We start from the raw sequence: 25,661 nt of genomic DNA on the forward strand, positions 1-25,661 counted from the left end.
AAATAAGGTATGTTACTTTTCGTTGGCTGCCAAATTCTTCATCTTGAAACTATAATTTCAGTACTGGTCTGTTCAATGAAATTTCAAGCTTTTTTTGCATTTCAATAATGAGTAAATTATAGTGATTTAATATTTTGTATGAAATTCAAAATACTACTTTATTTACATTATCCTACCTTTAGGACAAATTATTTCAACCCATTATTTAACTATGACCGGATGTTTAATTTTGAATCAATTTTAATTTAGATTTATCACACAATAATGGAATGACAAAATCAACATAATGGGTTTGCGACCAGCATGGATCCAGACCAGCCTGCCCATCCGCGCAGTCTGATCAGGATCCATGCTGTTCGCTTACAAACCCTATTACAAGTAGAGAAACTGATAGCGAACAGCATGGATCCTGATCAGACTGGGCGGATGCGCAGGCTGGTCTGGATCCATGCTGGTCGTAAACCCATTATGTTGGTTTTTGTCATGACGCGGCTCATTTTGAATGTATCTTTTTGCTATTATAGATAAAGACTGAAGTAAACAAACTGTACAAGTTATTAGAGATCGACATTGATGGTATATACAAGAGCATGTTACTGTTGAAGAAGAAGAAGTACGCAGCACTGAGTGTACACAAGACGTCAGATGGGAAATATGTGACACAGGAAGAGAAAAAAGGGTTGGATATTGTTCGTAGAGATTGGTCTGGACTGTCTAAAAATGTTGGAGAGTAAGTTGAATATGGTATCTTGTCCTTATTTTACCCCTGACAAACAAAGTATACCAGAGAGTCAGCTGGTGGTCTGTTGGTTGAGCGGTCTGTTGCAGGCTTCTTGTCTGGGACATAACTCGGGTCCGTTCGTGCCTGAAATAATGCACGGAAGGGCACCTTAGGTCTTCCTCCACCAGTAAAGCTGGAACGTCGCGATATGACCTATACTGTGTCGATGTGATGTAAAACCCAAAACAAACAAACATATCTTGGAATGTACAAGAGATATCAACATCAAATTTAGCATGTCAATAGATCTCATTGAGTAGAAGTAAAACATTATAAAAAGTGAACCACTCAGAGGTCAGTAAATGGATAAAAAATAAAAACAAAGTTTATATCATTTGTGATTTGTATGATAATATTGTTAATTCTTATTTTCAGTTTTGTTGTATCAACAATTTTGTCTGGTGAATCTAGAGAGACTGTTGTGGAGACGATACATGCTAAACTTAATGAGGTCGGTGACCAGGTCAGAGACTGCAAAATACCTCAAGAGCAATACCTCATTACTAAGGTAAATTTGATCAACTCTTTGAATTCATTTGGCAGTAATGACCTTTTTTGTACCATTGGTATGTAACTTGGCCAACCTTCACATCAACCTGTCTGATCACATATACCCAGAGTATGCCTGATAAAAAACCTTTTTGGTTTCAAACTAGTTGATCACCGTAATATTGATCCACAATTTTTTTATATATATACCTCTATGTTGTTGACTGGGTACTTAAGCTCCCCTAAGGGAGAGCATATATCGCTGCTTTGTCTGAATGTCCGTCTGCATTTTCTTGACCGGGACATAACTCTGAAAGTTCATGAGATATCAACAAGAAACTACTCTGTGTCCAAGACCTATTCAGGGAGCATCAGCCAGTTTGACCAGCTCTTATTATGTTTGATATTCAATCTCATTGCACTTGCAGAATGGAAAGCTTTAAAGCAGCATGCCTCCAGATTCATGATATTTTCTTGAAAATTTTGAAAATGTATTAAAAAGCATAATGCTTTGAGGTATTTTTACCAAAAGGAAGCAATTAACACATTATCGATTGCACTTGCAACCAACGTGAATTATCAAAAAAAAAGAGGTTACAATATGCAAAAATAATCCTTATTGTATGAATATTGTCGTAAAAATTAAAAAATTAGTCATTAATCGCACAAAACATGTAAATTTTACTTGAATCTTGAATTGTTTTATTTTTTTCTAAAATATAAGTACATTTTTCTCAAGTTTGATTTTGATCGACATACTTGGGCTCATCTGAAGGCATGCTGCTTTAATAATTATGATTTATTACATGATAGGTAAGTTATTTTAGGCGGAGAGATTCTACAAATGTCTACACATTCTGAACCCAGTTTGTTTTACTTTACAAACTTGCACTAAAACCAAAATCAAAGGAAGTAATTGATTTGATTTCAGCAATTGACAAAGAATCCGGAGGACTATCCGGACAAGAAGAGTTTACCACATGTACAGGTGGCTTTACGACTGAATAGTAAAGGTGGCAAGAGGTTAAAAGGTGGAGATACAGTCTCTTATATTGTCTGTGAGGTAAGATTTAAGCTATGTAGTGTAGTATTATTGTCGAGCTAGGTTAGGGTGGTTTGTGGTTCTACTCTGATGTCAGCACTTACCTGAAAATATGTACAGAGTGGCACTTTAGCTCTCCCTCCCATTTATAAATCTAGAAAATGTTCATTTGACATAAACAGTGTTGTTTGACATTACACTCAGGATTATTCATGTGAGGAAGCTATTCAGCTAGCTTATGGAATGTCAGTTGTTTGACTCGGGTGCCCATTCATTCCTGACAAAATGTACAGAAGGGCATCTGAGATCTTCTTACTTCAGTAAAGCTGGTAAGTTGCCATATGACCTAAAATGTGTTGGTGCAACCAATCCATCCGCCCCCCTAAAAAAATCAATTTCAGAGATTAACATAAGCTTCAATTTATGTTGAATACACATTGTTGCAAAGGAAACTTTAAACCAATAATTGGATATTGTACTTTATTTGAGTATAAGCCTCGTGTCTGTAAACTTACTATTGCATCAGAAATATATTTTAAAAGATTTTCACTACCCTAAAGTTGCATAATGGTGATGTATGACCAGAATTAAAGTCTATGGTTGTAAATTTTAGGATGGATCTAATCTACCAGCATCACAGCGAGCCTATCATCCAGACGAACTGGCTAAATCAGAGTCACTTGTTATAGGTATGATTATTATAATAAAATTATTATTTCAGTAAAATATTTGATTATTCCCATAGGTATGATTATTATTTTACCATTCAATAAAAATATTTGATTATTCTAATAGGTATGAATATCATTTGACCAATTAATAAAATAAATTATTTTGAACAATGGGTGAGTGTTTAAAGTTTTTCTGTCATGTGAGTCTATCGAGTCAGCTTGAAATATTTATTAAATCTAACCAGGAGCCTGTTCATGCCTAAACTAATGCATTGTGAGGTCTTAACATATATTTTTTAGAACTAACTAGGGAATATAAGACTGGTTTAGAAATGAATTTTCACCTTTTGAATTTAATTGACTTTCTATATAATTTGTGTTTGTTATACAGATGTGAAGTACTACCTGGCACATCAGATACATCCGGTAGTGTCAAGGTTGTGTGATCCCATAGAGGGAACAGATGCTGCCCATATTGCTGAATGTCTAGGTAAAATAATTCTATAATACATTTTAGTTACATGAAGTTAAAGTGAATTAGTCTTTAGTATAAGTTCCATTATAAAATTGATAATAATTGTAATGATAGTATTTAGTATCAGATATAAAACAAATAACGAAATAATTATATGTGGATGTTGTATGAGATACATAGTCCAATATGACATATATTTGTATAGAACAAAATATGAGCCGCATCACGACAAAAACAAAATAGTGGGTTTGCGACCAGCATGGATCCAGACCAGCCTGCGCATCCGCGTAGTCTGATCAGGATCCATGCTGTTCGCTTACCAACTCTATTACAAGTAGAGAAACTGATAGCGAACAGCATGGATCCTGATCAGACTGCGTGGATGCGCAGGCGGTTCTGGATCCATGCTGGTGGCAAACCCATTATGTTGGTTTTGTCGTGACGCGGCTCATATTACTTATCATCATATAAATATTCATACTAAATCACTTAGAATTTTTCAACATTTTTTTTTATGCCACCAAAGGGTGGCATATGGTAATCGCACTGTCCGTTCGATAATCATGACGCGCTTCGTCACCAAATCTGATGGGGGAAATTTCAGTGGAACTATACAGGATTGTTTGTCATCATGCCTAATTATGCATACTACCTTGATTTTCAGCTTGAATTTTTTTTGAAACCATATCTAAGCTTTCTTTCGTTGTCTTAAGTCACTTTCCAGTGACAGCTCTTGTTTTTCAAGAAATATTTTATGAGAATATTGTATTGATTTTTATAAATATTTGAAACACTTAGGGAAATATGTTACCATTTTAGACCAATCCACTTCAAATTATAGAATATGGCTTCTTTTTTTTTCTGAAATAGAATGTTGTTTTAAGGGGAAAGGGATAGAAAAAGTGTTCCGATGATTATGATAGATATTATTTTACAGGATTAGATGCATCCGGGTATCGTCATGCCGCACAACAACGAGACGAGAATGATGACGACGCCCTGTTGGGGGGAGTTAGCATCACAGATGAGGAGAAATACAAAGATTGTGAAAGACTGAAGATTATCTGCCCGTCAGAAACATGTGGAAGGGAAGTTGTCCTCGATGCTCCATTGACTGGTGCTGTAAGTTGTTTTACTATTCTTACTTTCTGAAAATCTTCACACTTTAGGTAGACACAGTATGATTACATTGTGTCATTTAAAAAAAAAACTAGCAGTTGTTTTAAGAAAGGATCACATTAAGTCCACCAATAATAGGGAATGCAGCTTCGAAAACATAGTTTGTGCATTCTCCTGTTTAAAATTAGAATCTCCTAGATTTAAATAAATTTCTGCAGTAAAAGTAGTTTACCCAAAGGTGAGCATAGTATATCTTTAAATACTCCACAGAAGGGGATTTTTGTGATTTTTAAAATTACTGACCCAGGAATAGAAAAGATAGTTAATTTTTGAGAGAGAAAAATAGGGAATAATGTCTTTGGTAAATGTGATTTAATGCAAAACAGGCTCCAATAGTTTGCTTTATAGCAAATCCTCAAGTTTGAATCAGTGCTGTTGATTTTCATTCAAATTTATATTGTAACAGGACATATATATGGAGGCTGCTCTTGGAAAATGCCCCAACAACCAGTGTAATTACAAATTGTATGAGAACAGTGCTGCTATAGCCAATAAAGTCACGTCAGAAATTCGACAGAAAATTAAAACATACTATCAGGTAGGTGTTGCTCTGATACATCCTGGCTTGTTGTCTTGTTACGATGCAAGCAGCATCACAACAGCACCAGTATAGAGCCAGGCCAGCCTGTATTTCCTTGTAGTCTGATAAGGTGCCGTACTGTTGTCTGATTTATATCTATATATTTGCACTGTGTTTTCCGATGATCATGTTCTAGCAATAAGATCATTATCAATTGCTGTTTTAATGAAAAAATGTGAAAATTTACAGCAAATTTGAAATTTCTTACTGAAATTTATTTGAAATGTCTTACTATGAACATTATTGTATGGTGAAATTTCAGGCTAACAATGTTGATTTATTTAGATTTAAAGATAATATGATAATTTCAAGGTGATTTTCATTAATTTGAGAGCCTTATGCCTTACCCTTACGAATATGTAGTATTAAATGCTCTGCTCTGAAGTTGAAATACTTTATTATACAACAGAACCTGAGCATCAGACACTTGAATGTTTAATAGAATGTTCAGACTGGATTGACTCAACACTGGTGGCCTTTGCTTTCATAATTGTAGCTTACACTTCTCCATAAGATGGGACTTATTTGGAAAATGCCCATTTTGAAGTAAATGTATTTGTAAGTGTAGTTGTATTTTCTTATCTATTGCTCACATATTAGCATAATTATTTTCAAAGAAATTTTTTATAAAATGTTCAATGTATTTCATTTACAGGGTTGGTTAAAATGTGAAGACTCAGCTTGCCATGCACGATTACAGAAGCTTCCATTGATGTTTCAGAGAGGGCGACCCATGTGTCCTATATGTAATAGAGGGTTTATGCAACTAGAGGTATGTACATTTAGTTTGCTATTATAATACTGATTATTTGTACATTTAGCTGGCATATTCAATATTGTATTGAACTGTTATAAGGGCCGAATGACTGAAGCTGGTTTACACCGCTTACAGGAATGTCAGGGTTCTTTGTTAGAAAACCAGCTAATGTTAGGCTGGTTGTTCTACCTAGTTAATTCAAATAGGGTATCTACCTGCAACAACAACTTAAGTTGCTATATTGATAAATGTGGCTGTCACTGAAAACCCACCCCTCAATAAAAAATACTGGATATGTTGAAATAAAAATGCATTACGTTAATCTGTACAGTCTTTATCTGTATACATTTGAATTAAATTTTCATACTAAATTTTGAAGTACACATCTTTCTCTTCATGTCCCCACTTGGAGGGAGTGGAAATATAAATTTGCTGTTGTTCATTTGTCATGCTTTCCATCCATAGTCTTGACAAAATAGTTGAATGTTTGGACATCTGTGTTCTTTGGACACATCTGAGATGCGCCATGACAAAACCAACATAATGGGTTTGCGACCAGCATGGATGCAGACCAGACTGCACGGATGCGCAGGCTGGTCTGGATCTATGCTGGTCGCAAAGGCATTATGTTGGTTTTGTCGTGACACGGCTCATTTCTATTTTCATAAATATTATACTTATTGAAAACTTCATTGAACTGTTTTGTTGCAGCACATAATGTTTTACTGATATTTTTGTTGTTTATTATTTCAGTATACAGACAATATGTTGTACACACAGATGTGTTTCTACCAGTATCTCTTTGATCTTGATAGAGCTACCCAACAACTCACTGGAAAGGAAAAAGGTTGCTATTTTTCTTCAAGAAATTTCTAGCTTAAATTTTGACATAGTTGAGCTTGAAGAAACAAATTCTTCAAGAGAGTTAAATGGGATACTAACTGAAGCTTTAGATTAAAACATGCCCACTTTATGTTTAGAGGACTATCAAACTAGATTTGTAAAAAAATACATATTTGCCTTAGAAATATTTGGGTTAAATATGATTTTATTAATAGAAGTCAACTTGACCAAGTGCTCTAGATTTTGGGTAAGTTCGAGATATCAGATTATTCATGTGGTCGAGGGGTTAGAGTCGATGACTTCTAATCCAGTTACCTCTCTGACGTGGGTTGGGTTGGTTGGGTCTCCCCAGGAGATGCTTTGGTAGTTTAGCGCGGGGAAGGTAGTCTAGAACTGGTGTAACTCTCCAGGAACGATGGTTAGGAAACTACCAGCCTATATGACTGAAATACTGTTAGGTAAAGGCTTAAAATGAAACAAAGAAACAAACAAATCATGTGGATGAATTATATTCAGAGGCCAAAGTAGAAAATTCTTGCATTTAATTGTCAAAATGTTTAAATTTGAAAATTTAATTTAATTTTACTTTTTCATATAAATCAAGTCTTATAGTCACTTTTATATAGCTGTGCAAAATATGATTGATGTTTTGATTGATTTTGGGATACCCAAGATTCTTTCAGGAATATATGTTATTTTTATTGTCATCTGCAGAGAAAATGTTTGAAGTGAGGAGAGATACAGAACTATGCAATGCTTACTCTAATCTGAAAAAAGTAGTCGACAGATGGGTGAAGAAAAATGCCTACTCTGAGGTCAACTTGGACAAACTGTTTGAGGGACTTTTTACACTCAAGTAACCCAGAGTTTGGAGGGAAAATATTGTGTCTAAATGGATTTATAGGACTTCAAATTTAAGCTGCTATTTTTCCTTGTGACTTAAAAATGATGCTCACGGAGATGACCGGAGAGTGTTTGAATTAATACTTTTCTGATCAATACTTATTTATTAGTGCTAAATTTATATGGGATTATATTCTGGTACTGAAGTTAACTTGTACATATATTGTATAGAAAATGTAATCCCTGTCTTATTCTTATGTATACTGTATATCAGTATGGTCTTCTCTAGAGAATATATAAGAGCCGCGTCATGACAAAACATAATGGGTTTGCGACCAGCATGGATCCAGACCAGCCTGCGCATCCGCGCAGTCTGATCAGGATCCATGCTGTGCGCTATCAGGTTTTATACTTGTTATAGGGTTTGTAAGCGAACAGCATGAATCCTGATCATGATCTGGATTCATGCTGGTCGCAAACGCATTATGTTGGTTTTGTCATTGCGTGGCTCATGTATTTCTAAGACAACACACGTGTCTTTAGTATTGTTAACGTTTTTAGTCTCTGTCATATGACTTGTTGATAAATCTGTATTTTGGAATTAGGTCCCTTTCATGTTCTGACTGGTATATGCTTGAAAATTATGTTTAAAGATATATATGAATTGATATATACTCTTTGTGGGGGTGGGGGCGATGAACACCTTGGTATGTGCTACCTTTTGTGTTCAAATATAAATGTATCAATTACATGTACATTGTATCATGTAAATTCATTTAATTGTGAGTACGAAATTTCGAGGTTTTGTCACAAATGACACATTTATGGGTTCTTGAGTTCATAGATTGTCTATTTTTGCACACAAAAAAAGTAAAATGATAACCAAAATAATGTTACAGCAGATAGAAATGAAATTGTGTTGGATCCACAAAAACCATGAAAATAAGTGCAACACGAATTATAATGATTTTACAGTAATTATATTCATGGTGTGATTACTAGAAAGTGATATTTAATTTTGTAACATTTACCTTGAATTCTTACAAGCATGGTAACAGATGGAAGTGAAGTATTTTATAGTGTTTGAGTGATGAACTGTTTCTGTATTTATTAAAATCTTTAATAACTCTGTCATACACTTGTGTATGCATGAAATGTTTAAATTTTTACTTTGTTTTCTATGCAATAATTTGAAATAATGGGCTTATACATAGTTATTATGTAATTGCAGGAAGAAAATGTATATTCTTTTCTGTACAAATTGATATTTTGACATGATTTTGAAGTATACATGAGAGTTCTAAAGGGAGTGGAGGTATTGATGTACATTGTCATTTCAAATACATGTAAACAGAAAATAATATCTTGTTATTTATTATTAAAGCATCCATTACATAAAGCAGATCATAATGAAACTTCACAGGGATGTTCCTTGTGTGAAGCCTTAACTAAGTTGTTCAAAGAATTCCATTCCATGCAGAACTCTGGTTGCCATGGCAACCAAAAGAAAAAACTTTAAACATCTTCTAAAATGTCCAAAGGGCTAGAGCTTAGATTTTTGGCATGAAACATCTTCTAGTGAGTGTCTACCAAAATTGTTCAAATAAAAGCCCTGGGGTCAAAATTGGCCCAGCCCGAGGGGGTCATTGATTTCCCTATATGCATGTAGTAAAAACTTAAAAAGATCTTCTTTTAAAGAACCCAAAGAGCTAGAGCTAAGATGTTAAGCATGAAACATCTTCTAATGAGTGTCTACCAAGATTGTTCAAATAAAAGCCCTGGGGTCAAAATTGGCCCGGCCCCAGGGGGTCATTGATTTTCCCTATATGCATATAGTAAAAACTTTAAAAATCTTATTATAAAGAACCCAAGGAGCTAGAGCTAAGATATTTTGCATGAAACATCTTCTAATGGGTTTCTACCAAGTTTGTTCTAATAAAAGCCCTGGGATCAAAATTGGCCCTGCCCCAGGGGGTCATTGATTTTCTCTATATGCATATAGTAAAAACTTTAAAAAAATCTTTTAAAGAACCCAAAGAGCTAGAGCTAAGATATTTAGCATGAAACATCTTCTAATGGGTGTCTACCAAGTTTGTTCAAATAAAAGCCCTGGGGTCAAAATTGGCCCCGCCCCAGGGGGTCATTGATTTTTCCTATATGCATATAGTTAAAACTTAAAAAATCTTTTAAAGAGCTAGAGCTAAGATATTTAGCATGAAACATCTTCTAATGGATGATTACCAAGTTTGCTCAAATAAGTGCCGTGGGGTCAAAATTGGCCCGGGGGGGGGGGTCATTGATTTTCCTTGTATGTGTATAGCAAAAACTTAAAAAATCTATGAAAAAAAACAAATAGCTAGAGTTTAGATACTAAGCATGAAACATCTTCTAGTGAGTGTCTACCAAGTTTGTTCAAATAAAAGCCCTGTGGTCAAAATAGGCCCGCCCTAGGGGTCATTCCTTTCCTTATATGTGTTATACAAAAACTTTAAAAATCTTCTTTGAAAATATTTGAATATTTTTAGTTCAGATATTAAACACGAAGCATCTTCTAGTGTGTTTCTAGACTTTGGATGTTAAGCATGAAATATCTTCTAATGGGTGTCTACCAAGTTTGTTCAAATCAAAGCCCTAGGGTTTAAACTGGCCCCGCTCCGGGGGCCTATATACAGGTGAGCGACTTCAGGGCCATCATGACCCTCTTGTTTACCTCGACTTTTCGATAAGAATATAAAGTAAAAAGCTATTGTAGTCACCCGAGCGTCCGCGTCGGCATTACCACTTATATTTAAGTTTTTGTAATACCTCAAATATTTTCAAAGTCCATTGACATATGGCTTTGAAACTTTGCACACTTGTTCACCATCATGACCCAAACCTGCATCAAGCATTTTAAGAGAAATATGCCCCTTTTTCGACATAAAATTTACGTTAAAGTTGTTGTACTACCTAAAAAAAGTCCATTGACATACGGCTTTGAAACAAGATGAAATTTTATACTCTTTGAGAGCATAATAGGACTCTGTCCAAGGCTTATAACTGTAACATGGATTTAAAGAAAAAGAATTCCCTCTTGTTAATTGAAGAAATTTTACATTATCAAGGCTTACTTACTATCAAGCACTAAGAATAGTCGAGCGTTGCTGTCCTACTGACAGCTCTTGTTTAACTGCACAGTCACGTAACCCCTTGCCACGTTTGCGACAAATAAAATTGTAATGTGAATTATGTGATTAACATTTCTGGCATTTGGGTCCGTACTGTGCCTCTGTGCCTGAATGGGTGGATTGATTCCTATTTAGCTTAGAAAACACATTTCTGTCATTATAAAATGCTCGACTCTGCAGATACTAGCATTGTGGTCTCTATGTTACAAAAACAATAATTTCAAAATAAAAATAACATTAAACACAATAAAAAATGACAAATGCACATCTTGATGCAGTATATTTATTTCAAACGAAAACGTCGATTAATAAACTATTAAGGGAAAATTTAACAAACTTGCATACTTCAAAGAAAAAGATACATGTAAGCACCACTATTATGTGTAGATTTAATAAAAAGAAACAAAAAGGGGTTCATGGTGAACAAAGTTCAAAATGTGCAAGAATGTATCATTTACCTTAACAAAATCATGTGACTTTAGTACTTAAAAATTTTAGAGTTTTTTTTTCAAACACGGATAGATATATATATATATTTTTATTTATCAGCCAGGTTTTCAGCCACCAATAGCTCGTACATATTCGGTCATTTTCGTTAATATCCGTATCTTATGATGAAGCTTTTAGATGATAAGATTTCTTTGTTGCTTCCTGTAATTCAGTCTTTTATGTTTTATCAGATACGGAAAGTCACGAAATATACCGAATTTTCACGAGTTAATGGTGGATGAAAATCTTTAAAAAATCATGTCCGTAACTTAAATGTGTTATCTCTAAGCTATAGTAGGTTGACTTTTCATGTCCGTATTTTTAATGTGTTGTTTTAAAGCTGTAGTAGATTGATCTATGGATGAGGTCGTAAGTCTTGCATCGCATCTTTGGCGTCTGTAGATTATCACCTACCCATTGCAGATCAGCAGAGCTCCAGCTGTTCCGCCCACATCCTATATATCTCATGTTGCACGAATATCTAGTGCACGTGAGAGCCTCGCAACAGATCTCCCCGGGTCCTTGTACTTTTATCAGATACTGTAGGGTAGCCCCTGGACGTGGAACACTGCTCGTATCGGAGCTTATGTAAATAAAATGTAAAATAAGTTTAAATTGATATTAGCAAGAGCATCGAAACGCGGGGCTACCTGGTTTGTACAATGGGCCGTAGCCTCCGCGAGTTCAAATCAGATTGCCTAGTGTTTGATATTCTCTTTCTCTTTTGTATAATAGGCTAAAATAAAAACATGCTCCCTGTCGTCACAATATAAAACCCCAGAAAAAAGTAACCAATGTACGAGTATCTGAATATGACTTTTCTAATCGTTATCCCTTTCCTTGTCGTCACAATAAACAAAACCCAGAAAATTATGAGCCAATCAACGAGCATTCTCTATTTTTGTCTCCAACAGACAGCGCTGTATTTGGAGTGCAGGTAACTAGAAAAGTCTTAAAACTATCATTCAATTACTATAAAAACTTAAGTGTTAAAGCAATAGTGTTAACATTTTGGTTAAAGAAAATATAGAATTATGCTACATTTTATCAAAACATGACTGCATTTGGTTCCCTGGACATGTAATCTTTAGCCATTCGTAAATGCGCAGTTAATATGCCACGACTAGGAATGACATATTCATAAATTTTACATGATTCTTTACCATCAAATGAGCGATAGAAAAAAAAATGCAAAAGATATCAAAACTGAAAAAAACACTATATGTTATTGTTAAATACATCTGTAGTTTATTACACTATAATTTATATCGCGCTTCAATAAATGCCTCGAAAGTTCATCCAGTTGCAACTACTGTCACTAAAAAAGGTTGGTAATTCAAATTAATGGCTAGGTGTTCCAATGGTATTAATTTTAGCAACCAATGTCCTATCTGTCGCTCCACTACCCTTATCGAAGAGTAACGGAGCGAAAATGATTATCTGATTTTAATGAGATTGATTTTGTAACCAATTAGCAATTTTTCGGTCATTTGTGGCACTTATGGGGTGGAAAGAACAAAACGTTTCGACAGCAGGAGAATAAAGGTTGGTTTAAGCAAGTATATCGCCGACGTGAAACAATGGTACCAGATACTGAAAAAACTGACTACTTACTAACAGAGGTTTCCGTATCTCCTATAATATGCAACACAACCAGTGCCTCCTTTTAATTTCGCTTCAGACACAGATAGCACTGCCGCCATCAGGAATACCAACCACAACTTTGCCATGGTAACGATAGAACTCGATCACTGCAATTCGATGAAATATTCAATATCTATTGCCAAGGAAAATAAATCCCAAAACGATCTAAAACATAAACATGATAAAATGAGCTTATTCTACAATAGAAATAACATTTCTGTACTGTTCATAATCATCAAATTATAAACAAATTAAAAACAAACAAAAATAAGGAAAATTGAATTCAGTTTTCAATTACATGTATGCCATCTCTATATATATACTTAATATTTTCAAACAATATAATGTGAAAAATCTGTGTTTTTAACAACATAAATTTTTTACACTACATTGATAAAGAATCACACATGACAATAAATACACAATAAGTTTTTTAATTTGTCGTCGCAGCAGCCAATTTTGTAGATGGCTTAACCAATTAATATTTGGAAAGTAATCACCGATTTTATTAAATAAAATAAATATTGATAAATCAGCAAGCATTTTACTGAGCGTAGAGTAAATTCAACAAAACTTGGACTTACCTGCTTAGAAATTAAAGCACCGTATGAATTTTAATTTTGGGCATGTTCATTTGAACCCTTATATACTTTCCGTAACAGGATTTGCCGACGAAAAAAAGAGAGAGGTTTTTTTGTGTGTTGAGATACTTGTACCGTTTTTTTTTAATTTGTAATATTTTTAATGCGCGTTTCTAGCGTGTTTGCGCATGTCAACTTCATTTGAAGGTGACATTGCGTTAATATTTGTTTTTTCCTCGGAGATATACAGTATTTTTGGACAACATTTGCGCTTGTAACTAATACTACATGAAGCAATATACGAGAAATTTGGCCTTTCAATTTGCATTTTATTTCTTCTATTTTTTAAGTAATAATTACGAACATGTAGCTAGCTTACGGAACGTCGGTGGTTCTACTCAGGTGCCCGTTCGTTCCAGAAATAATGCTTGGAAGGACACCTGAGGTCTTCGTCCACCAGTAAAGTTGGAACGTCACCATATGACCTATACTGTGTCGGTGTGACGTAAACCCCAAACAAACAAACGTGTGTCTGATTTCATTATATACCTATAAATGAAATAGTGTGATTTTTTTTTTTATTTTCACTGTAAAAATTTGTTGTTGTTTTTTTTTACTGCAGTGAAACGTATTTTCCGTATTTTCACTAGTATCTTGCTGAACTACTTTGTTCTGCCAGCACAAAAAATTAAAGGAGGAGTCTTTCGAATCTTAGGGTCAAAAATGGAGGAGAAAAAGTATATAATGAACCGAAAATACAAGTTTTTTATATACAATGTAGATGCTGGATTTATTTTCACCTCGTGCAGGTACGTATATTATTTTTTTTTATATTTTTTTAATTTTTATAGAAAAAATGAATATCCTTTATAAATAATACAACCATAAATTTATCAAAAAATTCAATACAGAATTGAGTGAACTAAAATGTATTGACCAATTATTAATAGCAGACTTATGGTACCAGTATAGACACAGGCCGGTTTGGAAGTTCATGCAGTAAGAGTAGTCACTTAAATTATATTCTTGTATATTAGCCTGGTGTCCCCGTTTGTTTCACGCATGTTTGACATTGTGGTACAAGATGAAATGAGTTGCTTGGTCCAAAATGACTCGATTTCGACGGCTCCACATGTTAACATTTTGAGTTTGAAAATTGACCTGTTTCAAGTTCTTATCACAGTAAGTTTTATGTACAAAGGAAAGTGCTTCTACGGACCAACTTGATATAAATTCACTGTGATAATCTTGTAGGGCCTACAATATTTGACTGACACGATTTTCAAAGAAATCAAATCTTTGCTTTATATAACAAACAAAAAATGATAATAAAATCACTAAGACGAAAGATAAACATAACTATCTTTAAAGTTTTCAACGATGGCCTGTTTTATTGAAATGAACATTTCACAAGATGTGACCATGAACCTTTTGTTCAAATTTCGTCATAATACACACTGTCCTTCACAATCAAATGTGGTAGGTTAAAAAATCCCTTACATCCTGGTAAAATCGCCTTGAAAATAACACTTGTATAATGTCCAACAGCCAGAAGCTTATTATTTTGATTAATTGTGGTTATTTTACATTTTTTTTATTTGTTAATAGCATTGTAAAATATATAGCATGTTATAATTTCACGTATTTCGTAATGCATGTTCCTTGTTTGTTTTCCTGGACATTGCATTCTTTGTGCCGTGGTGTGACTTGCACAATTTCATAATAAATGACCGTTGTTGTTGACAAAGTTTTTTCTCTCTGAATGTTGACGTAATTTCTGTGTGCAAATTAGTAAACATGTTATGTTTGTGTGTGTTTGAATAACGTATTTTTCATGTTATCTGTAATCGGCAAGTTTCTAATTGTTGGTGATATTTTTTTTCTCCATAATGTACGGTCAAAACGAAGAACGCTTTTTACAACAACATTTCAATAAAGATAAGCAAAGGGTGTAAAATCACACTAGTTTATTATAATCACAATTCACAGCCTTGTTAAGATGGCAACTAATTGGTGATCAGTGTGGGGTTTTAGGATGGAATTCTTAATGCAAAATTTGCCTTAACTACCGAATTTCATAAAAAAAAAATCTCGAAAGCAGAGGGACTTCAAACCTATCTATGTAAAAAAACAATGATACATTTTGGCAAATGACGAGTGATGTGCCAAATACTCAAAATCATTGTGACAAAAAACCCACAAAATATGATAACATTCATTTTTCTGTTACGCTTAAAAAACAACATAAAACAATTGAGCCTTATTTTTAATAGGTAACTGAATTTAGATTTAAACAATTCAATATACAATTCTGTTTATGAAATTGCTATAAAATGTCAAAAAAATTAACTGGTGCCATTTCACAGGCAACTTTAATAATTAGTAATTGATGATCCAAATACTTTTAAAAAAATTATTATTATTATCTCATACAGCCTGACCATGCCCCTGTTCATTAGGGGGAAAACCAACAGGAAAATATTGCTGTCAAAACAAAACAGTCATGATCTGTGGCTATCAAAATTTTCATTTACAACTTATGTCCTTCATATAAGGATACTGTAACTATATTACTATAAGCTTTAAATCGCTTTAAAATGGCACAACAACTATTTTTCAGGAAATTGAATCAAACAAATTTACTTTAATCATTTAAGGAAATAAAAATAATTCTTTTTTGAAAAATATGTTGCGTTGAGACGCTGCACGACATAACCAACAAAGTGCGTTTGCGACCAGCATGGATCCAGAACAGCCTGAGCATCCGCGCAGTCTGATCAGGATCCATGCTGTTCGCTATCAATTTCTCTACTTGTTATAAGGTTGGTAAGCGAACAGCATGGATCCTGATGCGCAGGCTGGTCTGGATCCATGCTGGTCGCAAACCCATTATGTTGGTTTTGTCATGACGTGGATCATATATTTTGAGATAACAAACTAAAGCCATCATGTCAATAATAGAATGATTCAAGAGAAAGTACTTGCTCATGGGTTTTTCCCACGTCCAAGATAGAAACCTCGAGTACTATCAGGTCCTTTTGGCTGCCTTATCACACCGTCTAACTCCGCCTTCTTCTTCGTTCCTGATGATGGGCTACCGACTGGACTGTTACCTAATAAGGGGCTCTTACTAATTTCCTGGGCAGCATTCAAGCGTCTCCAAGGATTTGATGGTGTACTATCACCACCTGAAGAATAGTCATCACGTCTCCTGCTGCTTTCGGCACTACTTCTAGGACTTGGTTTCGGACTACTTCCAGGGCTATGCTCTGCCAAAGGTGACTTTCCGTGAGGACCTAATCTTCTACATTGACTTCTTGGACTGGTCATAGGACTTGAACTTGGATTAGATCTGGGGCTATTTGTAGGACTCAATACATTTTCATCAAAATGATTCGGACTCAGTGAAGCATTTTGCCTACTTGGCGGATCATGTTCTGAACCACTGCTATAACTTGCAGAATCCTCACGATGGGCATAATTTAAATGTCTATTTTCATTCCTTCTACCACCTCTTCCTTGATGAACATCACGTTTTTTATTCTGATATTTATCTTTCACTTTCTCAGCCTTTTTCTTGTTTTCAGATAACAGCACAACTCGCAAACCTTTCCTCCAATCACACATTGCATCTACAGCTTTCTTAGCATGCTCGTGTTTTTCAAACTCAATTACAGCACAAGTAGTTGTACCAATTTCAGGATGTTTATTAGAATACTTTTTAATATCTTGAGGAACAGACTTATTTGGTTTAAGAATGCGTATCATTGCTACTTCACCACATTTCGAAAACATTTCAGCAATATTATCAAACGATGGGGTCTCCATTGGCAAGTTTATTGCGAGCACTGTTCCTGATGGCGTTGTTTCATCATATTTTAGTACTGGGTTTTTCCTTCTAACTGTCTTGCCTTCCTCATTTACTTCAGGCTGATCTGACTGCCTCAGACTGGTAGCTACTACACGATCTTTAGTCCAACTTTTCATTTTCTTGAATGATGTGATCAATTTTATACTCACATAACCAAGTTTATTTCGTCTCACATGTTTATGCAACAAAGAATCTTTTAAGATATTCGCATCAGAGAAGTCAAACTCCACCTGTTGGATTATTTTATCTTTAAGTTTATCAGTTGGAGGAACAAAATCTTCCTCCTGGTTGTCTTTCCTCTCTGGGTCATCTGACACGTTTGGACTGTGGTCCTCTTCAATTTATAACTACACGATTTTTCAAGTTTTATTTTAAAAAACAGGTTTTGATTCTAAGGAGTCAATTTGAATATTACAATCCACTTACACTCAACTTTTCTGCATTTCTTCTACAACAGTACATACTACATGGAATATCTTCTAAAACTTCCATAGATAAATACCTATAACTTATGAAAATAGGCAGACATAACTTTGAACACTCCTTCTTTTAAGATAAGTATGTGTTTGAAGTGTTTTCTTTTCCCTTTCTTCTTTTCTTTTTAATAATTTACTTACTGAAGGAAAACCACTTTAAAATTGCATTATTTATATGAGAAGGTATTTTGTTTTTATTTTCCTTGCTAATAAGGAGTAGTATGAAAGACTGTGTTCAATGGACACAAGTCTTTGAAGTTCAAAGTCTTCCTTTTACACTTAAATGATGATTCTTATGTTTTAGTATTATGTGGCAATGCCTGGGTAGAATCTAATCTTATCACTGTCAAGCTGTCAGTGTTTATTTAACCGATTAGGTGCTTGTATATCACCTTTTGGCAACTTACACCATGGACATTTGGGAAAGTCATAACCTAAAATACTAGCAAAATTGTTTAATATACAAACGGCTCATCAAATTATTTTATGATTTCAAAAGGGGTGGCGTCCGTGGCCAAGTGGTTAAGGTCGTAACTTCAAACCACTTGCCCCTCACCGCTGTGGGTTCGAATCCCGATAGGAACTTTGGATTCTTTCATGTGAGGAAGCTATCCAGCTAGCTTAAGGAAAGTCGGTGGTTCTACTCAGGTGCCGACAGGAACTTTGGATTTTTTCATGTGAGGAAGCTATCCAGCTAGCTTACGGAACGTCGGTGGTTCTACTCAGGTGCCCGTTCGTGCCTGAAAAAATGCACGGAAGGACACCTGAGGTCTTCCTCCACCAGTTAAAGCTGGAACGTCGCCAAATGACCTATACTGTGATGCTGTAACGTAAAACCTCAGCAAAAAGAAAATGATTGCAAAAAAGAAACAAAATCGTTTTTATCCTACCATTAACATATATCTAATATGTCATTGTCAATCTCAGTTAATTATCTATAGTTATCAAGTATTGTAATTTAAAAAGTAAAGGACCAACTATTAAAATGTAATTACCAGAACAGAATAGAACATTCTTTTATTTGTACATAGCACATCATCATTATTTTCCATACACTTTCCAAGCACATAATGATCATACTAAATATTTTCTAAAATTATTGTTAACTATTTTCACTTTATTCATAAAAAGTAGATCAACAATTTTGTAAAATAAGTTAAAATATTTACTACTGTCCATTAGTATTTCAGTTAATTTACCTGGTTATTATAATAACATCAATGAAATATTTTTATTTCTAACATTTTCAACGTAAAACGAATAATGATATTAAATTGATAGAAATAATTATTTTTACAAAGTACAAAAAGTAAAAATAAAACATTAATAATTAAATTAATAAAATGCTATTTAAATCATTCCTAAAAAAGCCTACACAATGATATTATCAACAGAAATTATAAACAGTAACAAAATCTGATATACATTACATCTTTTTTCTTGGTGAATCTATTTTTGAGTCATAAAGATATTTGTTGAAATTAAAGGTAACTGCTATACAAATTGAAACATTGCCCAGTGCATAACTGGTCTAGTGCACAAGGAGTGAACTTGAAGTGCCTTTCTTGTAACCTTTAGTGTGAACTCAACTGTATTTGTTTTTTTTCTTTACTATAAACTATGGTATGGGTACTTTTTTTGCTAATATGATGTTTTTTTTTATCAGATATAACTTTAAGGACAACAAAGACACGTATCCTTCCATTTTTTACAATGTTTTATGCTCCCCGAAAAATTTCGGGGGAGCAGAAAGTCGCCGCCTTGTCCGTCCGTCCATCCGTCCGTCCCCTTTTCATGTCCGGGACATAACTTTGAAACAACAAGAGGTATCAACATGAAACTTTGTAGGTAGATAGATCTCATTGAGTAGGTGTGCAGTGCACAAGAACCGTAACTCTGCCTTGCCTATTTTTTTTAATAACCCCCTTTGTTTATGTTTACACTTTGAACTTTTTTCAGGACATAACTGTAAAACTATAAGAGGTATCAACATGAAACTTTGTAGGTAGATAGATCTCATTAAGTAGGTTTGCAGTGCACAAGAACTGTAACACTGTCTTGTCTACTTTTGGAGTCATTGCCCTTTGTTCATTTTGACACTTTGAACTTTGTCCGGGACATTACTCTAAAATTGTAAGAGATATCAACATAAAAACTTTGTAGATAGATAGGTCTCATTGGGCGGAAGTGCAGTGCTTAAGAATCATTACTCTGCCTTGCCTTATTTTGAAGTTATTGCCCTTTGTTTATTTCTACTTTTTGACTTTTGTCTGGGACATAACTTTAAAACTATTAGAGATATCAACATGAAACTTTGTAGGTAGCTAGATATAATTGGATAGAACTGCAATGCTTAAAGAACCAAACAAAGCCTGGTATAATTTTGGAGTTATTGCCCTTTGTTCATTTTTACACTTTGAACTTTACCCGGGACATAACTCTGATATCATCAGGAAACTTTATAGATAGATAGATCTCATTGAATAGAAGTGCAGTGCAAAAAACATAACTCCGCCTTGCCAAATTTTGGAGCTTTTGCCCTTTGTTCATTTTTTTATACTTTCCTGTGTCCAGAACCTTCTCGGGGAGCATCACCCGGTTCAACCGGTTCTTGTTTGTCATTGTCATTCAAGGAAAAAATACACAACAATTCAGATAAGTTTTAAAATAATTTAATTTTATACAACTGTACATTTTGACAAGGAAAATACTCGTATTACAATGCATCAACTGTACTACAAGCCTCAGCAATGTAACTACCTAATTTGTTATTTTAAATTACATGCTAAAATTACAGATAATTCAAAGACCTGTAGCAGTAACAATAGAGTAAATTTCGTGTTTCCCTGCTCCCCCTATACCCTTTAATTATGTTTATGATTCGAGCATAACTGAGGCTCCCTGATATGTCTTTCAAACTTCTATATGCCACTTGAATAGCTCTCTCATATCGGAAAGTCCTTTCACTTCAACAGGAATTGAATAACAGTGGCTACATGTTTTCAGTTTGACTGACTGAGCCATCCTGGTTAAATCTAATGATAGAGTCTGACATCAATTAATGATATAATCATTAAAATATTGTTTCAAATCATGATCAGTAAAAAAGTTAACAAGAGCTGTCGGTAGGACAGCATGCTCGACTATTCTAAGTGCTTGATAGTAAAAGAGCCTTGATATTGTTATATTTTTTAAGTTCACAAAAGGGCTAATTTTTTTTTATAAATTCATGTTATAGGCCTTAGAGAGAGTCTAATTATACAGAATTGGCTTGACTATTCGGAAGGTAATGTCACAAGGGTTTTTTATTGAGTATAATAATACTAATTACCTATGAATACATAAATTTGACAGAAAAGGTACAAAGGTTTGTTATTAAGATGTTTTATCAAGTAAATCACTGCTTTATTATTATGAATGCATAAAATTGTCCCAAAAAAGGCACAAACCCTTCAGTAGTTATTGAGATAAAAGCTTACAAGCAAAACTTTACCATGAATTTCTAAGTTGAAAAAGGGGAGAAAAATCAGCCTAAATGCAAAATAGAATTATGGATCTTTGTCAGTGACCTACAATTATGACCCTAAATGCATATATGAAGTTTTAAATAAATATCTTTAATAGTTATTGAGATATGTAAAACTTGCATGTAAACATTAACCAAGAAACTAAGTAGAAAAGGGGATATGAATCAGCCTTAATGCAAGATAGAGTTATGGAACTTGGTCAGTGACATACAATTATGACCCTCCAATTATGACCCTAAGTGCATATGTAAAGTTTCAAGTAAATATCTTTGAAGACCGTTAACCTTTAACCAAAATTTCTAAGTTTCAAAGGGGCAAATAATTCTGCAAATATTGCAGACAGAGTTATGCAATTTTGCAAACTGATGTACATTGTTACTATAAATAAGTATTTTAAATTTCAATTGAATATCTTAAGCAATAATTGAGATATTTGACTTTACAAAAAAACTTTAACCAAAATTTTTAAGTTCCAAAGGGGCATAATTCTATCAATATTGTAGGCAGAGTTATCCAACTTGTCAATGTGATGTACATTGTTACTATAAATAAGTATTGTAAGTTTCACTTGAATATCTCAAGCAATAATTGAGATATTTGACTTTACAAAAAACTTTAACCAAAATTTCTAAGTTAAAAAGGGGCATTATTCTGTCAATATTGTAGGCAGAGTTATCCAACTTGTCAATCTGATGTACCTTGTTACTATAAATAAGTATTGTAAGTTTCAATTGAATATCTCAAGCAATAATTGAGATATTTGACTTTACAAAAAACTTTAACCAAAATTTCTAAGTTCCAAAGGGGCATAATTCTATCAATATTGTAGGCAGAGTTATCCAACTTGTCAATGTGATGTACATTGTTACTATAAATAAGTATTGTAAGTTTCAATTGAATATCTCAAGTAATAATTGAAATATTTGACTTTACAAAAAACTTTAACCAACGCAGACGCCGACGCGGACGCCGACGCCGGGGCGACTACAATAGCTCTCATATTCTTCGAATAGTCGAGCTAAAAATGATTTTTTCCAAAAAAAATACAAAATATCTTATTAACAAAAAAAACACAGTTTTGCCTTGATAAACATTGTAACATAATCATTTTCACTAGGTCATCATAAATATCTAAGACTGAAATAAAAACAGCATCATATTGGCAATCTTTACAAAGCTGATTTAAGCAAAGTGAAAACATTTGCTTGACAAACAAAAATTTAATATAATCATCAGACTTTGTGAAAACTGACGAAAATACATGTATCACATAGTGTATGGATATAAGTTTTTATGTCATCTATTGTCATATTGTGGGACCACTATGGGAGATAATATTGAGCTTTTGACACAAAAAAATGACACTTCTCCACACATTTATGCAATATGAATCATATAAATTAAAAGTGGTCCATCCAAAATTCTAAGCAAGTTAACGATGACACCAATAAGGAGAAAGTATTGAAGGTTTAGTCAAGTTTGTACATAAAAACCCAACACTAAATGTAAACTCATCATTCTGTTATCACATTCATTTGGTTTGGACTTAGTTGTGAATTTTTTTTTCTACAAATTAAATCATCATCAATTTTTCTTTTTCTTCTTTTTCTGATGTGTGTTTTCCTGTTGCTCCAACTCGTATTGTGCGATAAGTTCTTGTTGTGTGGCTGGAAGTGCTGGACAGTACTGACTGTACTCCATCGTATATTCACCTTTACCTTGTGTCTGTGACCGCAACTCCGAGGAATATCCAAACATGTTATTAAGTGGTACCTTTTAAAAGTAACAAAAAATTTAACTATACTAGAGGTAAACAATATAATTATGTACCTGTTGATATTATACAACAATAATACAAAAGGAACGGATTTGAGTGTTTCAATAAGCTTATAGCTTCCAACACAATCAAATCAAAATAAATTTGTATAAACTAAACTGTAAACATTTAAATAATATTTAATTTATAAAAAGTAGTGAAATTACAAGTTACAGAAGTATGACAAAAAGTACACGTCTGTTAGCCAATTTTATATCAGAGTTATATTTCTATTACTTTTACTAACTCTTTAATTTCATCAAATTTTGCTAATAAAGAAGTAATTTATTGAAAAAAAAACCCAAAACAAGAGGGCCATGATGGCCCTGAATCGCTCACCAGAAACAACTGTTTTTCAGTGATTATAGAAATATTTTTTTTCAAATAAACTTGTAGAAAGAGAAGTCCAGGTCAACTTCAACTCACCTCTCTAGTTATAAGGTTTTATGATTGTTTTTTTCTTTAAAGTAAAAATGATAGGAACCAAGTTTGGTGATCATCCATCCATTAATTTGTGATAAAATTTGCCTATGACTGTTTTTCAAAATTGGGATCTTTCTTCTTTTTTTCTAATTATTTAAAAAATTAGATAATTATATAATCTCAGTATTTAGATATACATGTATACTGTTTGTCAGGATGACACCATCGGTCAATATTTATTTAAGATAACATAGGTATACTAGTCAACTTGACCAGAAAGTTAACATTTAACAAATAAAACATGGGCTTGAGGGCAAACTGTATAAATATAATCTATAATTAAATTAAAGACAAATCATGACTTTTGATCAACATGTAATAAATTTATGTCTCTGATAAAAAGGCAAATCGCCTGGCCATTTTGACAGTTATCGTCTGTTTGTGTCGTCATGAAATTCGCACGTCGTGAAAGTTACGTTTAAACGGTCTTCATAAGAATTATGGACCGCCCCCGGTCTGTATGCGGTTTATGGACCGGATGACGTCAAATTAAATATAGAAGAGCATATGCAAATGAGGTATAATATTTCTGGTTAATTATCTTACTCTCTAATAGAAATGAGAAAAATTGTATCTTTAACTACATAGAGGAAAAAGGCAAAAGGTTGTTTTGATGAAATGTATTCAGTGAACATGAAAACAACTTTACATACATTGTATGAAACAGTGCAAAATTACTTTCAACAAGTGATAACCAAGTTTGCAAAATGTGATTCTGAATAGAAATAATTGAAACTGATACTTAAAAAGCACAAAGATTAAACAAGAGCCACCGCCAGGTGGGGGCAACGCTCGACTCTTTACTTTTTCTTTAAGCAAACAAAGAAATGTTTGAACAAATCTTAACGTTTCCTTTTTATAAATTTAATCCGTCTGTCTGGTCACATTAGTTTTGTCTATATATTTTGAATATCTAAAACTTTATACTTTATATATATATATAAATAAATGCGTATGGTGGTGGTGGTCCGCATGGTAGCGGTGGTGATCCGCATGGTAGCGGTGGTGATCCCCATGGTGGTTGCGGTCCGCACGGTGGTGGTCCGCATGTTGGCGGCGGTCCGCATGTTGGTGGTGATGGTCCGCATGTTGGTGGTTGTGGTCTACATGCTGGTGGTGGTCCGCATATTGATGGTGGTCCATATGTTGGTGGTGGGCCGCATGACGGTTGTGGTCCGCATGGTAGTGGTGGTCCGCATGGTGGCGGTGGTCAGCATTGTGGTTGGGGTTCGCATGGTAGTGGCGGTCCGCATGTTGGTGGTAGTCCGCTGGCCGTGGTGGTCCGCATGCTGGTGGTGGTCCGCATATTGATGGTGGTCCGCATGTTGGCGGTGGTCCGCATGGTGGTGGTCCGCATGCTAGTGGTGGCCGGCATATTGATGGGGTGGCGGAGGACAGCATTGTGGTTGCGGTCTGCATAGTAGTGGTGGTCCGCATGTTGGTGGTGGTCTGCTGGTGGTGGTGGTCGTCCGCATATTGATGGTGGTCCACATGGTGGTGGTGGCCCCCATGGTGGCTGTGGTCAGCATTGTGGTGGTGGTCCACATGGTGGTGGTCTGCATTATGGTGGTGGTCCATATGCTGGTGGTGGGCCGCATGGCAGTTGCGGTCCGCATGGTAGTGGTGGTCCACATGGTGGTGTTGGTCCGCATGTTTGCGTTGGTCCGCATGTTGGCAGTGGTCCGCATAGTGGTGATGATCCGCATAGTGGCGTTGGTCCACATGTTGGTGGTGGTCCGCATGGTGGTGATGCTCCGCATGGTGGTGGTGGCCCGCATGCTGGTGGTGGTCAGCATGCTGGTGGTGGTCCGCATGGTGGTGGTGGTCTGCATGCTGGTGGTGGTCTGCATGCTGGTGGTGGTCAGCATGCTGGTGGTGGTCCGCATGCTGGTGGTGGTACGCATGGTGGTGGTGGTCTGCATGCTGGTGGTGGTCTGCGTGCTGGTG

At 34.7% G+C, this 25,661-nt stretch overlaps 3 protein-coding genes and 1 pseudogene across 3 annotated transcripts in view; 1 reads left to right on the top strand and 3 right to left on the bottom strand.

Annotated features, from left to right (window-relative positions):
• Positions 1-524: 524 nt before the first annotated feature.
• Positions 525-8,025, top strand: LOC132725496 (DNA polymerase alpha catalytic subunit-like; the record flags this gene model as incomplete). Its single annotated transcript, XM_060710633.1, has 10 exons — positions 525-730; positions 1,157-1,289; positions 2,202-2,333; positions 2,926-3,001; positions 3,375-3,473; positions 4,396-4,580; positions 5,044-5,175; positions 5,873-5,989; positions 6,728-6,821; positions 7,532-8,025. Coding segments are annotated over 10 exons (1,320 nt in total), but the record flags the coding sequence as incomplete, so codon positions are not given.
• Positions 8,026-11,094: 3,069 nt separating this feature from the next.
• On the bottom strand, positions 11,095-13,567 carry LOC132725495 (uncharacterized). Its single transcript, XM_060710632.1, has 3 exons — positions 13,545-13,567; positions 12,931-13,067; positions 11,095-11,899 (listed from the first exon to the last, which is right to left on the bottom strand). The coding sequence occupies exons 2-3, from the start codon at positions 13,044-13,046 to the stop codon at positions 11,638-11,640; spliced, it is 378 nt and encodes a 125-aa protein (XP_060566615.1). The 5' UTR covers positions 13,047-13,067; positions 13,545-13,567; the 3' UTR covers positions 11,095-11,637.
• Positions 13,568-16,508: 2,941 nt separating this feature from the next.
• On the bottom strand, positions 16,509-17,904 carry LOC132725493 (la-related protein 6-like; annotated as a pseudogene).
• Positions 17,905-22,490: 4,586 nt separating this feature from the next.
• The window catches only part of LOC132725494 (elongation factor G, mitochondrial-like), a 29,543-nt gene continuing 26,372 nt past the window's right edge, over positions 22,491-25,661 (bottom strand). Inside the window, exon 17 of the mRNA XM_060710631.1 lies at positions 22,491-23,188. Within this exon, the coding sequence (XP_060566614.1) occupies positions 23,000-23,188 (189 nt within the window). The 3' untranslated portion in view covers positions 22,491-22,999. The remainder of the gene's footprint in view (positions 23,189-25,661) is intronic.

This window comes from Ruditapes philippinarum, unplaced genomic scaffold (assembly GCF_026571515.1).
Source record: "Ruditapes philippinarum isolate M1 unplaced genomic scaffold, ASM2657151v2 ctg3670_1_1_1_1, whole genome shotgun sequence".
NCBI classification, from domain to species: Eukaryota; Metazoa; Mollusca; class Bivalvia; order Venerida; family Veneridae; genus Ruditapes; species Ruditapes philippinarum.

What these genes read in the sequence shown, in the direction of transcription:
- LOC132725495 (XM_060710632.1), bottom strand. Translation starts at nt 13,046, where the DNA reads ATGGCAAAGTTGTGGTTGGTATTCCTGATGGCGGCAGTGCTATCTGTG. An exon ending in AGATACGGAAACCTCTGTTA is followed by an intron (nt 11,900 to 12,930) that starts GTAAGTAGTCAG and finishes TATTTACATAAG; the next exon opens with CTCCGATACGAGCAGTGTTC.